Source organism: Lepidochelys olivacea, assembly GCF_965140295.1.
Source record: "Lepidochelys olivacea isolate rLepOli2 genome assembly, chromosome: 9".
Lineage (NCBI taxonomy): Eukaryota > Metazoa > Chordata > Testudines > Cheloniidae > Lepidochelys > Lepidochelys olivacea.
In genome coordinates this window covers 2577653-2593223 of record NC_140419.1, presented here as the reverse complement: position 1 = coordinate 2593223, position 15571 = coordinate 2577653, and the positions used below count along the sequence as shown (strand labels likewise).

The 15571-nt window shown below is 44.6% G+C and overlaps 1 protein-coding gene across 1 annotated transcript in view; it reads left to right on the top strand.

Annotated features, from left to right (window-relative positions):
* Nucleotides 1–773: 773 nt before the first annotated feature.
* Nucleotides 774–15571, top strand: part of LOC311525769 (IgGFc-binding protein-like) — a gene marked incomplete at both ends in the record, with an annotated part of 148490 nt that continues 133692 nt past the window's right edge. The window contains 2 exons of the mRNA XM_084638109.1: nt 774–864; nt 4017–4094. Coding sequence (XP_084494235.1) covers nt 774–864; nt 4017–4094 — 169 coding nt within the window. The remainder of the gene's footprint in view (nt 865–4016; nt 4095–15571) is intronic.

Genomic DNA, 15571 nt, shown 5'->3' with positions numbered 1-15571 from the left:
GTCTCAGGCCAAGAATCAAAATGATCAAAGTTTCCCTGCATCCCATGCTGGAGGCTCACACAGCTGAGGCCTGGTCTACACTACATAGTTAGGTTGACGCAAGGCAGCTTACATCCACCTAGCTGTGGATGTGTCTACACTTAAATTTTGCTCCCGCTGGCATAAGTATCCTAACATCACCTCCCTGAGCAGCATAGAGTCATGGTCTATGTAGTTAGGTTGACACAGTGATCATGTAGACATGGTTACTGGCCTCCAGGAGCTGTCCCACAGTGCATCTCTGGTCACCATTATGAACTCCTGTTGCCCAGGGGTCAGGTGGATAGGAAACTGCCCCTACCCTTTAAAGCCCTGCAAATTTTTGAAATTCTGTTTCCTGGTTGCCCGGCTTGGTGAGAACACCTAGTAGCTCTCCACTGTTGATTGCAACTGCCCAGCTGATGATGCTGACTACACGCTGCAGACACGCTCCTGCCTGGAGTACACAGGAGGAGGTGGATCTCCTGAGTCTGTGGAGAGAAGAGGCTCTGCAGACACAGATCCGACCCAGCCATGGAAACATGATGTCTATGAGCAGATTGCGTGGGAGATGCACGAGAAGGTCTACAACACGGACCAGCAGCAGTGCTGTGTGAAAGTCAAGGAGCTGCAGCCGGCGTACCAGAAGGCCAGGGGAGGCCAACAACCAATCCAGTGCTGATCCGCAGCCCTGCCACTCTTACAAACAGCTGCAAGCCATCCTCAGTGGAGAGACGCCCCCTCCCAAAAGCACCATGGATATTTCCGAGGAGCCTGAATCACAGATTACTGCCATGAACAGCAAGGATGAGGAAGTGGATGAGGAAGAGGGAGTATGGGGGACAAGTGACTGGGGGATCCAGCTGTGCAGTGACCCAGGACATGTTTTAGACTGAAGGAACAGAAGTTTGACACCGTGTAGAGTCAAGCACGAGGGTTTATTACATGCAGCACTGGCGGAGTGTCACTTTGCTTATTAGGCTCAGAGAGACACTGCTAAACAATTGATTACCATAGATTATATAGGGCACCAATGGGCGGAGAGAAGCGATGGAGTGGGAGTTCCCGGCCCCTGGATAGGTTCTAGCAGCAAGACAAAATTAGCACAATAAACCAGTAGTATAAAAGATTACATAATGGCTCCTCCCATGGCTCAGGTTAACATGTTTGCTAATATACAGGTGTTATCCCTCAAAATTCTCCACTTGCAATGTGTAAGTTAAATCCTGATTTCAGGTCCATAGAAATGATGGTGGCTCTTTCCAGACAGGTTGGCCCACAGGTACATTCCTGGAGGATCTTAAAGCAAAAAAGAACAGTAAAGAGTACACAGCAATGACTGTTGGATCATATTAAAGAAGTTCTGTATTAAAATCACAAATGAGTTTGATTCCCCATAGTTTAAATTCCAGGGTATTACTAATTAAGAAGTCTCTTGGTTTTTGGTACTGTTTCTCTCCCTCTGCGTGTGAAACTTGCAAGCTGCTAATTGCGTTAGTACATTCTAAGACAGAATCTGTTCTCAAAGCAATTCACACAGAGAGAGACTCAAAGCAATACTCTGTAACAACAGAAACAGCACCCAGAGACTCCCCGCCCTTTTGTTGTATTAACAATTGTGATTAAAATAGAGATAGAGGATGTATGTGGATGGATGCTTGGTGTGGATAATAACTGAATGATCAGGGAGGTGCCAGCCTAAGAATCCAGTGTCCATCGGCTGAAGAAGGTGTCAAGTGGAAATAACCAGAGGACCCCCGGAGGGCAGACTGGAATCCACCCAACAGCCTCAAGAATGGGAGAACCAAAGAACAAGATAATATCTGGCAGCATGGAGCCGTCAGGAATGTGACATCTGCTGATTGATTCAGCAACAGCATGATGAAGCAATTCCCATAGACTGGCACAGGAAGAAATTCCTTTAAAAATGGACTCTAGAAAGTGAGAACTTTGGGGTCTGATTCTGCAAACCAACTTCCCGGAGCATCAGATGAGCATCTGACAAGGCCCTGCTCCCGCCTCATGTCCAGGCCACCTGGCCAGCGGCTTGGCATGAGCAACTCTAAGGCTGGTAACTATGATAACAATCTTGCAGAACCTCTGTGTGTGTGTGTGTGTATATATGAATGAATGTGTGAATAAATATGAGATTGAATGGAATGTTATAGCTATAACTAACTGCTTACTAGGATTCTTTCTGTATTCACAATAAATGTGGTATTTTGCCTTTTCCTCTTTAATAAGATCCTGCTGTTTTTTATTTTATTGGTATAACATGACAATCATGTATAGTTCACCAATACGTTCCTGTGAACTAGGATTGGCATCTGTGAGGGACGGATGCCATAACTCATGCTGTCATGTTAGGCCTCTCCCTGAACCTTGGTCGGCAGTATGTACAGTTATCTCCTCCTGAACCAGGGAGCAGACTGTAAGGCCTCCCTCAGTGAGTTATGTGCCTATAATTCATAAGCCTCCCAATTACTGCTCTCCCCAGGAGTTATGCTGTCTCATCTTCTTTTATGTACAGTTGAACACACAAGGTTGTTTCCTGCTTATCCCAGCTTTTCTTTAGCCGTGTATTGTCCGTTGTTAACTAGGCCTCATGCCTCAGACCAGGCCGCGGAGTTTGGGCCTATGTGACAGATTGTTAACAGACACTGTGCTCAAGATCTTACATACATATTATTGGAATTTTGGCCCTTCATAGACTCCACTGCAGTCCAGCCACTCCTGACAGTTGAACATGGGCAAGCCTGATACAGGGGAAGCAACTTCTGGTAAGTATGCAGTTTGCTTAGAAATTACAGGGATGGAACCCCCAAAGTAGCAGGATGCATCTTTTAATTTACTCTTTTTTTACTTCTGCTAGAAGAGGTAGTGAAACAACCAAGAGAGGCAGAGTTGTCATCTGCTTTTCATTCCCTTCTAGAGTTCCACGGAAGCGGGCCTCACGGAGCAGTTTGTTTGTGTGCACCAGGATGTCCTGTGAATCCTCCGTAGAGATCTCGATGAAACTTTCATGGAGGTACTCTGCAATCCTCTGCCAAAAGTTTCTGGGGCAGGCTGCCTTATTTCTTTCTCTGAGGTAGGACACTTTCCCACACCACTCAGCAATTATTTCAGCAGGCATGATTGCAGTACCCAGGCTAGCAGCATACGGATCTGGATGGTATCGGGATGCCAGCAGCAGCTGTGCTCTCTCTGCCTGTGTTACTTGGGGTTTTCTGGATGAAAAGCTCTGGTAACTAATCTGTGTTTTCCAGGCAGCGTCAGGACATAAATCAATGTGGACACAGCTCCTCTGTCTGATAAATGATTGGTACACACAAGAGTGCTTTCACCCCAGAATCCTTTTTTATTGAGTCTAAAGCACATATCAAAACCTAGTAATAGTCTAGAACCAGGGTTTTGGAGCTGTGCTCCAGCTCCGCTCCAGCTTCAGGCAAAAACCTGCAGCTCCACTGCTCCGGAGCTGCTCTGCGCTCCAGTTCTGGGCTCGGCTCCAAAGCCCAGTCTAGAACATCCCAGAATATAGTTATCCAAAGTCTGGGATGGTGTTGACCGATTCAGCAGCAGGGTTCTGGTGGCCAGCATTTCTCCTTGCCACTGGAGAGTTTGATGTCAGTCTCCTACTTGTAGAAACCCCCCAAACTTCTCTCCCAAGCTCCTCCAAAGGACACTCTCTAACTAAACTCATTATAGGTTTTCTCCAAAGCCAATAACTCATAATGGCCTCTAATAGGTTAGCAATCTCCCTAGCAACAGTGAATAATAATACATTATTCTACTTATCAGCAAAGCAACTTCAACAAAAAACTTACGGACACAGGCACCCAGACCAAGGTCAGCTATTCACACTTCATCCCCTTCACATGACTCTGTCCTTTCACATTATCTGTCTTAGTTAGTAACACTGCAATTGTGCAGATGTTTTTCTTCTGTCTGCCTAAGCCATGGCCACATTTTTCCTGACTCTGTGGTGTCCTCCCTTCCAGTTTATGTGGGCAAAGTGCCCAAGATGGATGTGGGTTATGTCAAATCCAGTTCTTTCATAACGCCTGTTAACCTCTGGAGTGAGATATGAGCTACAATCACCACCAACTGTGGAAAAATGTGAGTTCCATTGCCCTATACAATACACATGCCTGTGACCTATTCCCCTCTCGCTTCCCTAACCTCCCCCGCTTCCCTTAGGGCCATACTCACCATGGCTAGTGCTTTGACTGGCACCGGGCTCTATCAATCCCAAGAAGAAGTAGTGCTTATTCCTTTTGGGGATCCAGAGAAGTGAGTTTGGTATCCTAAGTTCCTATTTCCATCATGAATACACTGACTTTTGTACCGCTGTGCAAGGGTGGCAGAGCCTGCCCAAAAGTGGGAGGGGCCGGGGCCTCCGCCCTGCCTCTCCTCTTCTGCCTGAGGCCCCACCCTCAGCCAAGCCAGAAGTCGGAGTGGGCCAGGAGCTGCAGACCCAGGGCAGGAGGGTTTGCAGCTCCCCACAACGGCCTGTGTGTGGCTCTTACCTGGACCTGGCTCCAGCTGGGGGCCGCAGCCTCGCCATGGTAAGAGCCACATGGGCAGCTGTGGGGAGCCATGCCATGGACCTTCCACCTGCCTGGAGTGAGGGGGTTGAGAGCAGCCTCTGGCCTATGTCCCCACCTCACGGGCCTCCCACCCAGGACAGGAGGGTCTGAGGCTCCCCACAGCTGCCTGCAATGCAGCTCTTACCTGGACCTGGCTCTGGCTGGGGGTCCGCAACCCGGCCATGGTCTGAGCCATGGGGGCAGCTGTGGGGAACTGCACCAGGGACCCTCCACCTGCAGGGATTTTGAAAAGATGGCACAAAATATTATGGGATGCTTATGAAATTATGGGATAGAGAACACTGCATTAAGGGAAGCTGACCCCGGCATGACTCTTTTTGGCCCTATCAGGCATTTCAAAAACTGCCCCAAACACCCTGTGCTGGATGGCGGTGAGTTGCAGAGTGCTATACCACCCACGGCGCACTGCACTTTGCATCAATACAAGCACTCCTGCTGAGAACGCACACCACTGACACAAGAAGCGTAGTGTGCATGTGCGACATAAGAACTCTGGTGGCTGTGTACCCACTTAACTTTGTAGTGTGGACATGGCCTAACATCTTCCTAATTGCAACTTCTTTCAGAAGGAAAAAATATTCTAACGGCCAGATGGGAAATGCTCTCTAGAATAAACCTGTACAGCAGTATTGGAATAAGGGAAGGTGGGGGCTGGGGGTGGGGAGGGAAGCCCTTTTATTCTGTTTTCAGTTGGGTGCATTCAGACATTTCCCTTTTTTAGCTTTCACAGAACCATAGAAATGGAAGGGACTTCAAGAGGTCATCTAGTCCAGTCTCCTGAACTCATGGCAGGACTAATTATCTAGACCATTCCTGGCAGGTGTTTGTCTAACCTGCTCATAAAAATCTGCAGTGATGGAGATTCCACAACCTTCCTAGGCAATTTATTCCAGTGCTTCCACGACTTCTCAAAGATAATCGCTACTGGCTCAGGTATCTCCTCGGTCAGCTCCTTGAGTATTCTAGGATGCATTTCACCAGGCCCTGGTGACTTGAAGACATCAAATTTGTCCAAGTAATTTTTAACTTGTTCTTTCCCTATTTTAACCTCTTTTGATCCTATCTCATTTTCACTGGCATTCAATACGGTAGACCTCCAATCACCACTAACTTTCTTGGTGAAAACTGAAACAAAGAAGTCATTAAGCACCTCTGCCATTTCCACATTTTCTCATTGAGTAATGGGCCTACCCTATCCTTGGTCTTCCTCTTGCTTCTAATGTATTTGTAGAATATTTTCATGTTACCCTTTGTCTCTAGCTGGTTTGATCTTGTCTTGTGCCTTGGTCTTTCTAACTTTGTCCCTACATACTTGTATTCATCCTTTGTAATTTGACCTAGTTTCCACTTTTTGTTGGACTCTTTTTTGATTTTCAGATTTGTTTAACATGCATTTTTGCCCAGTCTCTCTAAATGGAGACAAATGCTCACAAAACCAGAAGGATGAGAGATATGTTGATCTTTTAGTTATGTATTCATACAAGGAAAAAACTCTGTAGAGGGAGTAAATGTCAGATTACAGAAACAATGCCTGAATCTCTCATTGCAGGGATATTGGAAGGATTGCTGTACACAAATAGAAATCTGAGTTTCCATTTATTCCCACAATGGACTCTATTAGAAGTCATTATATATTGAGAGAGGTCAGCTGGGGAGGAAACCAGGTACCTGTGATGTGAGAAGAAAAATACTATCGTGATCAATTCGGGTTAGCCCCACCAATCAGGAAATAAAAAACCACCCCACCCTGCTGGGTCACATTCTTGCATGCTGTCTCTCAGAATGTTTGCTTTTCTGGGCTTGAATTCCAGCTTGGGAGTCAGAGGTCATTAGGGTTCTCTAGGGGAATACTGAGGAAGGTGTGGAGGAGACCTACAGCACTTAGCACGCTCAGGCAACATCCTATATTTGGGGTTTGAATTCTTTGTCATTTCATTTCTTCTTTGTAGACACTCTTCCTACAGGCAGGCAGGGATTGCTGGGCTACAGGGAAGTCACTATTGTAACAGATATGGACAGTATCTTGCAATATCCTGGGCAAACCTTACGGAATTATGTTTAGTAGCTTTAGGGTCCACTGTATTGAAATTGCAAATGTTTGTGTACTATTGTGGTATTGTCTGGAACTTCATTAGCAGGAAAGTACGATTAACACAATCTCTGGGAGATATTGGGAACTTCAACAACCTTTTTGGACAATAGGTGTGAAGTGGATTTCCTAAGAAATACTTGGGGGTGAGGGGAATGCAAATGACTCACTTTGAATCCATCCTTTGGAAACTACACCTGGGGGAGAGAACCCCATTGTCTACTGATTACCTGCTCCTGTAAACTTCAGTGCAAAGGCCTCCAATATATGAAGGAGGAACAAAACCTTTCAGGAGTGTGTGAGTTCTGCACTGAGGCTATGATGAAACCCCTTTGTGAGGTATGAAGGACTAATCACCTCCCACAGCCCCTGTTGAAACTGGGAGGGATCTCTGGTAAGCTTAGTAGCAAGTAGGTAGGTTCTTGTAATGTTTTTAATGCGTTTTTCTCCATAGTGCTGTTACCTTAAAATATAACAGGCTTGCCGAGGAAGAGGTGTGCCATAACTTACAGCTGTTGGCAATTACATGGTGTTCCATCTCTGAGGGGAGAAGCGAAGCAGGCTTGTTTAGGCAGACTGGCTTTTGCTGGGAATAACATAGAGAAGAGAGGGAACTGTTCAACCTGGGAATACCCTGGTCAGAAGGAAGAGAGATGCAGGTCTCCACACAGCACAGGTGACAACCAGGGGAATCCTGGCTGTACCGTAGAGGGAAATACGGGGGAGTTGCCCTGGACTGTGATAAATGTTAGTTTATGGCACTTACTTACTCTTTCAGTTTATTGAAGGTTAGCCTATCTCTGAGCAGGTACATAAATACAAGGCAAACACAAATTAAAAATTAACACAACTATGACAAAAATAAACCCTGTGTATTCACGCAACCATTACACTGTATTAATCCCCACCTTTGGACAGAAACTTAACTCAAAAGATGATCCATGCACACGGCCCTGAAGATCAGTGAAATCTTGTTGTACTGGCAGGGGAACTGAATTCCAAGTTGGGGTCCCCTGGTGAGAACTCTTGTTCCCTGATATTCAGATCTAGCAGGACCAGCCTGGCTGATCTCCACTGGGATGGTGCTTAGGCGGAGAGCCTGCTGATCTTTAAGGCACCATGGATCCAAACTGTACTTAGGTTTTTCCAATTTAAAAACAATAATTCGAACTGTACTTGCCAATGCATTCTGCAGAAGTGCATAATGCTCCAGCAATCAGGCTTGATCTATATCAGGAAGGAGCAGTCACAACCTTCTTTCCAGAGACAGACTACCTGTGTCTTTGCTGAGATCAGGTTCCCCCATTGGCCAAAGTGTCATATAAACACATAGTAAGACACGATCCTTACCCCCTTGCAATCTAAACAGAAGGGGTGGTGGAAAGGAAGGATAATTAGCCCCACGTTACTGATAGGGAACTGAGAGATTAAGTGACTTGCCTGTTGTCGGTGGCAGTCAGGACTTATACTCAGGCCTCTTGCCTTGCAGTCCAGTGCCTTAACCACAAGACAATCCTTCCAGTTAGGGCTCAAGTGTGTTCACAGATGTCCATATTACTCCACGGGGAAGAAAAATGTGCCCTGTTGGCAATACCCAGACTATAAAACCTTTAAGGGTTGTAATTCTGCTCTAATGAATGTGGTAACAATCTGAAATGCTACAAATGCTATCCAGGAATTCAGTGACAGCATTTCTTGCTCAATGCGATCCATTAACACGAAGACTCCTGTAAATAACCTGCTGCAAATGGATGAACAAACTTGATCTCAGATCAAAAGTTATCTATCTTATGAGCCAAAAGACCTTCAGGGTATTTCTGGCAACCTACATTCTACGAAAACGTAAGGAATTCCAGACTGGGTCAGATCAATGGTCCATTTAGCCCAGTACCCTGTCTCTGCCAGACGCCAATACCAGAGATTCATGGGGAGTGTACAGAACAGGACAGCTGGAGTGACCCACCCCAGTCTTCCCCAACCTGGCTTTTGGCAGTCAGAGCTTTAGGGGTTGCATCCCTGACCATCTTGGCAAATTGCCATCACTAATGGACCTAACCTCCATGAACTTATCCAGTTCCTTTGTGTGAAAAAGTACTTCCTCTTCTTGTATTAAACCTGCTGCCAATTAATTTTATCGGGTGACACGTGGTTTTTTTAATGGTGGGAAAGGGTAAGTAATGTTTTCTTTCCCCACATTATTCATGATTTTATAGACTTCTATCATATCTCCCCTTAGTTGTCTCTTTTCTAAGCCAAATAGCCTCATCTTTTTAGTCTCTCCTTCTATGGAAGCCATTCCAGATCCTTGATCATCTTTGTTGCCCTTCTCTGAACTTCTTCCCATTCCACTATATCCCTTTTGAGATGGGGCAATCAGAACTGGACACAATATTCAAGGTGTGGGTGCACCATGGATTTATATAGTGGCATTTTGATATTCTCTGTTTTATTATCTGTCCCTTTCCTAATAGTTCATAACATTTTGTTAACACAGCAGTTCCCAACTAGGGGTCCGAGGCCTATTGGGGGTCCATGAATTGTTTCAGGGGGTCCACGAAGCAGGGCCGCTTAGAGCCCTGAGCCCCAGCCCCCGGCAGCTGAAGCAGGGAGTCCCAAGCCCCAGAACCCCTTGGGGCAGAAGTCCCAAGCCCTGGCACCCCAAACCCCAGCAGAAGCTCTCTGCAGGGTTGAAGTCCCAAGCCACAGCCAAAGCTGTCTCATGGGACAGAAGCCCCAAGTCCCCCGCCCTGTGGGGCAAAAGCCTTGATTCCTCCCAGTTCTGTGGGGCAGAAACCCCACCCCATTCAGCTGAAACCCAGAGCCCCCCTCCCATGCTGGGCTGTGGAGTTGTTATGGCACGTTAGGGGGGGCCTCCAAAAGAAAAACGTTGAGAACCTCAAGTTAGCCTTTTTGACTGCTGCTGCTGCAGGTTGAGCTGAAGTTTTCAGAGAACTATCCACAGTGACATCAAGATTGCTTTCTTGGGTGGTAACAGCTAATTTTATATCTGTAGTTAGGGTTATTTTTTTCCAATGCACGTTACTTGGCACTTATCAATGTTGAATTTTATCTTCCATTTTGTTGCCCAGTCACCAAGTTCTGTGCAATCCCTCTGTAACGCTTCTCAGTCAGTTTTGAACCTAACTCTCTTGAGTAATTCTGTATTATCTGAAAACTTTGCCACTTCCTTGTTCACTCCCTTTTCCAGATCATTCATGAATACGTTGAACAGCACAGGTCCAAGTACAGATCATTGGGGAACCCTGCAATTTACCTCTCCACTGTGAAAACTGACCATTTATTTCTACCCTTTGTTTCTTATCTTTTAGCCAGTTTCTGCTGTATGAGGGAACCTTCCCTGTTATATCATGATTACTTAGGTTTCCTTAAGAGCCTTTGATGAGGGACCTTGTCAAAGGCTTATTGAAAATTCTAGTATATTACATTGATTACATTACCCTTATCCATCTGCTTGTTGACCCCCTCAAAGAATTCTAATAGATTGATGAGGCATGAGTTCCCTTTACCAAAACTGTGTTGACTCTTCCCCAACAAATTTGTGTTTATCTATGTGTCTGATAATTATGTTCTTTACTATAGTTATATAGCCTCCTTCATCCAGAAGTGTCTCAAAGCACTTCAGACACCTATGTCTCCTTCAGACACCTATGTCTCCATTACATATAAGTTATGACCAAGATTTTCAAAAAAGAAGCCACAGCGTAGATCCTTGAAGGGTTCTGATTTTCAGAAAGTGCTGAATACCTATCATCTGAAAAGTAGGTCACCTTAAGGTGTGTTCAACTGGGCACCTAAAACCACTGGTCACTTTTGAAAATCTTGGCCAGTGTGTTTTATTTATATATCTATAGATACATAAAGTTTTACCTATATGTCTCTATCTAAGCCTGAAGACCTATAAAGATCACAAACCCAGGCAGTATGCCCTCAGACTGGGTGGACTAACTAACTGGGTAACAAGTGGCAAAGAGTCCTGTGGCACCTTATAGACTAACAGACATACTTGAGCATAAGCTTTCGTGGGTGAATACCCATTTCGTCAGATGCATGTAGTGGAAATTTCCAGAGGCAGATATAAATATGCAAGCAAGAATCAGGTTAGGGATAATGAGGTACATTAAAAGTGGGTAACAAGTGTTTACTTTTTCCAACTTCTATGCTTCTATAATTTTATTATTTCAAACTGTATTTTAATAAACTGCTTTCTTCAAGGACTCATACTATCTCAGACCATGGTCCAACAGCGAATGTGGCTTTCACACCAAAGAGTCTGTTTTTAAACAAACTGATGCTGAATCTTCATGGAAAGCTTTGAGAAATGCATGAGTATTCTGGAGACCATTCTGCCATATGTCAGTGTCAAAATATGGCTTGTGTACTGTGTAGGCTATATCTCAAAATATGTCTTTGACAATGCATTTCCAAATCAAGTTATTGAAATTAAAATGAGTAAAGGGTGAATGTTGGACCCACTGCCCCATTCCATTAACTCAATAAACAGATAAATTGACAAACTAAGTGTTTGGTTCACATTCCTGTCGATAAGGCTAACATTATTTTTATCAGGTTTCAGGGTGGTAGCCGTGTAAGTCTGTATCAGCAAAAAGAATGAGGAGTCCTTGTGGCATCTTAGAGACTAACAAATTTATTTGAGCATGAGCTTTCGTGGGCTAAAGCCCACTTCATCAGATGCATGCCGTGGAAAATACAGTAGGAAGATATAGATATAGATATATACAGAGAACATGAAAAAATGGGGGTTGCCATATCAGCTGTAAGGCTAGCCCACCTTAATTGATTAGTCTCATTAGAGTTTGTATGGCAACCCCCATTTTTTCATGTTCTCTATATATACCTTCCTACTGTATTTTCCACTGCATGCATCTGATGAAGTGGGCTTTAGACCACGAAAGCTTATACTCAGATAAATCTGTTCGTCTTTAGGGTGCCACAAGTCCTCCTCATGATTTTTATTAAGTCTTCAATAACAAAGCTCAAAGTCATGTGATTTCAAAGGGCATTGTTTAGAAGAGTCAAGTGCAGTGTAGCATTCACCTAGGGGAAATCCCCTTTATTTCTCTAACTTCCGTGACTGATTTCATAGATTATAATGTGACTCATAATGAGGGCTGTGCAGTTGTACCAGGGCACCTTCAAAGATGGTAAGTGTATAATGATTTAGTGACCCGAGACCTGCTCTCAGATAGTTTGGATCTGTTGGTCGTAGGCTAGTGTAAGAAAACTGTAACCAAATGAGGAGAATTAACAAAATAATTTCACACATAGATATGAAAGCTGAAAGGCTCCCTCCCTCAACTGTCGTGATGGTTTAGATGAATGACAGGTGATCTTTACAAATACAAAGGTTTACACTTTCAAAAGGGGCTGGCGATTATGGGTGCAACCGCTTGAATCACTTTCAAAGAGCCTGATTTTCAGAGGGAGGTGCTCAATGATATCTGATACTCAGGTCCCTTTGAGGGGTCTCACGCTGAGCACCTAAAAACTGAGATGCCCAAACTCACGAGTCACATGTGAAAATGGAGGTGATTAGCGCAGAATTACAGAAATGTAGGGCTGGATGGGACCTTGAGAAGTCATCAAGCCCTGGCCCCTATGCTGAGGTGGAGCTGATATCATTGTCTATTATGAAGGTTGCCAGACACTTCCCATTATAAGACCCTGTTTTCAGCCCTCTCAATACATCTCTGCCCCTCCTGCTGGCACCCAGGCAGCAAGGGGGAGGAAGCTGCAGATTCAAACGCAGAGGGGACAAGAGCTAGACCTGTAAGGGAACAGGAAGATTAGACTGAGGCAAGGAGTTGAGGGGGAGAGGGAAACTGGCACTGGGAGTTGAGGTAGAGGGTGAGTGACAAGTTGGGCAAGGAGACTGAGAGCCAGGGGAGGTTGAGAGTGGAGCAGGGAGTTGGGGAGTACATGGCGTTATTGAACAATGATCTAAGAGAGGAGGACTGGGACAGGAAATATGGAGGAGGGGAGACAACATTAGGCAAATTAGAAAGAGAGAGGCAGAGCAGATGAGAAAGGAGGAATAGAACTGAGGCTGGTGAGGTAACTGGGAATGTCTATGCAAGGAGACTGGGAGTGAGGGGAGACTGGGATGTGGAGTCTGGAGTGAAGGACTAGGTCAGATGGGCAAGGGAACTGAGACTGGGATGAGAAGTCTGAGCAGCGCAGCCTAGAAATGTCTAGGTGAGGTGAATGGGAGTGGGATGAGAAGCCAGGGGTGGGGAAGAGACAGGATTAGGATGGGGCAGTTTGTAGGGAGGGGCAGAAAGGATCAAGCTTGGGGGGAAATGGGCAGAAGAGCCTGTGCCCAGTACAGTACACTCCCCTCCAGAGCCTGGCATGGAACCAGAGATTCCTTAGTCCCACCATTCCTCTGCTGTCAACAAATAGCTGTGAGACTCACAGAGGATGACAACCTACTACTGCTATCATCTGTTACTTCATTATCTCAATTTTCAGAGCTGTAGGTGGTGGATCTAGAGATTCCAGTCCTGCTGATGACCCAAATGGTTGTCAATATGATACCACATGAAAGTCCCTTTTGTTAATTTAATTTGCCTTTAAAAACCCAGGAAATTACATACCAGAAACTACATTACATTAAAAGATTATTAAGGTTACAAACTCAAGCACTCAGAAGCTTAAAAAATTGCCAGAATTGATTGCCTGTTCAAACTTGACTAGTCCCCCTTGTGGGTATGTATTATGATAGTCTTTATAGGATCACATACTATTTTTTCTAAAGCATATAACTATGTAATCATTCTCATGGCTCTTCTCTGAGCCTCTCCAGTTTTTGAACTTCCTTCTTGAAATGTGGGCACCAAAACTAGAGACAGTGTTCCAGCAGTGGTCACACCAGTGCTAAATACAGAGGTAATAGAACCTCCCTACTCCTCCTCACCATTCCCCTGTTTATATAGACACAAAGATCACAATAGCCCTTTTAGCAGCAGCATTGTACTGGGAGCTCATGTTCAGCTGATTATCCATAACTTCCCTAATAACCACCAAGTCTTTACAGTCACTGCTTCTCAGAGTCCCCCATCCTGTAAGCATAGCCTACGTTCTTTGGTTTTAGCTATATGATTTTACATCTGGCCACATCGAAACACATAATTATTATTCTGCCTACCTTACCAAGCAATCCAGATCGCTCAGTATCAGTTACTTGTCCTCTTCATTATTTACCACTCCCCGCTATCCTTGTGTCATCTGCAAACTTCATCAGGGATGATTTTATGTTTTCTTCAGGTCATTATAATGTTAAGTAGTATAGGGCTAAGAACTGATCCCTCCGGAATGCCAGTGGAACCAAACCTGCTCGATGACTATTCCCTATTTACAATTACATTTAGAGACCTGTCCAGTTAGTTAGTTATAGAACTTATAATGCAGGAACTCTTAAATAATGGAGATCTGTTTTTTCGGGCAAAATCTTCCTAACAGGGAATTTAACTAGTTTTAGAATGTACATGCTATAGGGCAGGGACTTGTGCCCTCATCTGTATTTTGAATGAATCTAGCACCCTTTGGGTGCTCCCTCGATTTAAATCCACAAATAAATGGTCATAGAAAGAAGAACTAGGAGACAGAAATACGGAAAATGTCATATATGCAGAAATGTCTTTAGCTGTATTAACACACATATTGTTTGCTTGCACCCAGCTTACTAAGCAACCCAGGTTGCACTCTATCAACAGCCTGTCCTTTTCATTATTTACCATTCCCCAAAGTTTTGTGTCATGTACAAACTGTCCGTGATTTCATGTTTTCTACCAGGTCATTGATAGAAATGGTATAGTGCAGGACCAAGAACCACTCCCTGTGGGACCGCACTGGAGACACACCTGACCTGAGGTCTCCTGCAGGAGCACGTTGGCCAGCCAGTAGATTTTGCCCCAGCTGAGCTGCTTGTTGGTCTTTTCTCACCACCTGCAAGACAACTCATGAGTCACAGCTGGGGCTACACCCAATTCCCGTAAGAGAATTGGCTCAGTCCTCCTTCCTCCTTCCCCCACAGCCTGTAACATTTCCTGCTTCTGTGGGGCATTGGAAAGACATACTGTCTGTCCCAGTGGGTCCTTCAAGGGAAGAGGCCCCCTCCCTTATCTCACACCAGGAAGTAAATTGGAGATGAGGGCACTCTCCATCTCAGGAACAGGACCACTGTTTGCTGTTGGAAATAAATGCTTGTAGGCTGCTTTGAAAATACAGGAAGGGGTAACCTGCTGTTAAGATACAGGAAGAAGAGTTGGGAGATCTGGGCTCTCTTCCCAGCTATGTTCTTGGGTGTGACCTTCCTTAGTCTAATTGTTTCTTTGTTCTCATCTGTCAAATGTAGATGACTATGCTTTTTAGATCGTACAAGTATGCTTGTAAATGGCGTTGAGATCCTTGGAAGTACAGCCATGGTATAAATGTTCTGCCATAGATAATGGCTAGATCCTCAGACAATGGAACTAGGGCAACTTGCACTAGCTGAGCACCTGAATCTTAAGTGCTAACAGTAATATTTAGCTGTTTATTGTACATCTGCAAAATTGTATGCACACATTAATAATTTTGCTTAAGATTTTAAGGAATCATATTGTTTGGCTTTCTTTTTTTCATGATTTATGTTTTAGCATCATCCAGTGTAGGAACTTGGGCTGTAATGAAAGCTCTTTTTCTCAATTGCAGCCTTCACTGATCACCAACACCCGTTTGTGAGGTGGTGATGTTGGTTTTAAAAAAACCTGTTTCTTGCAAATGACCTCCAAGAACATTTCCTCTGTCACCATGGACATATTTTTAGTCATCCTTC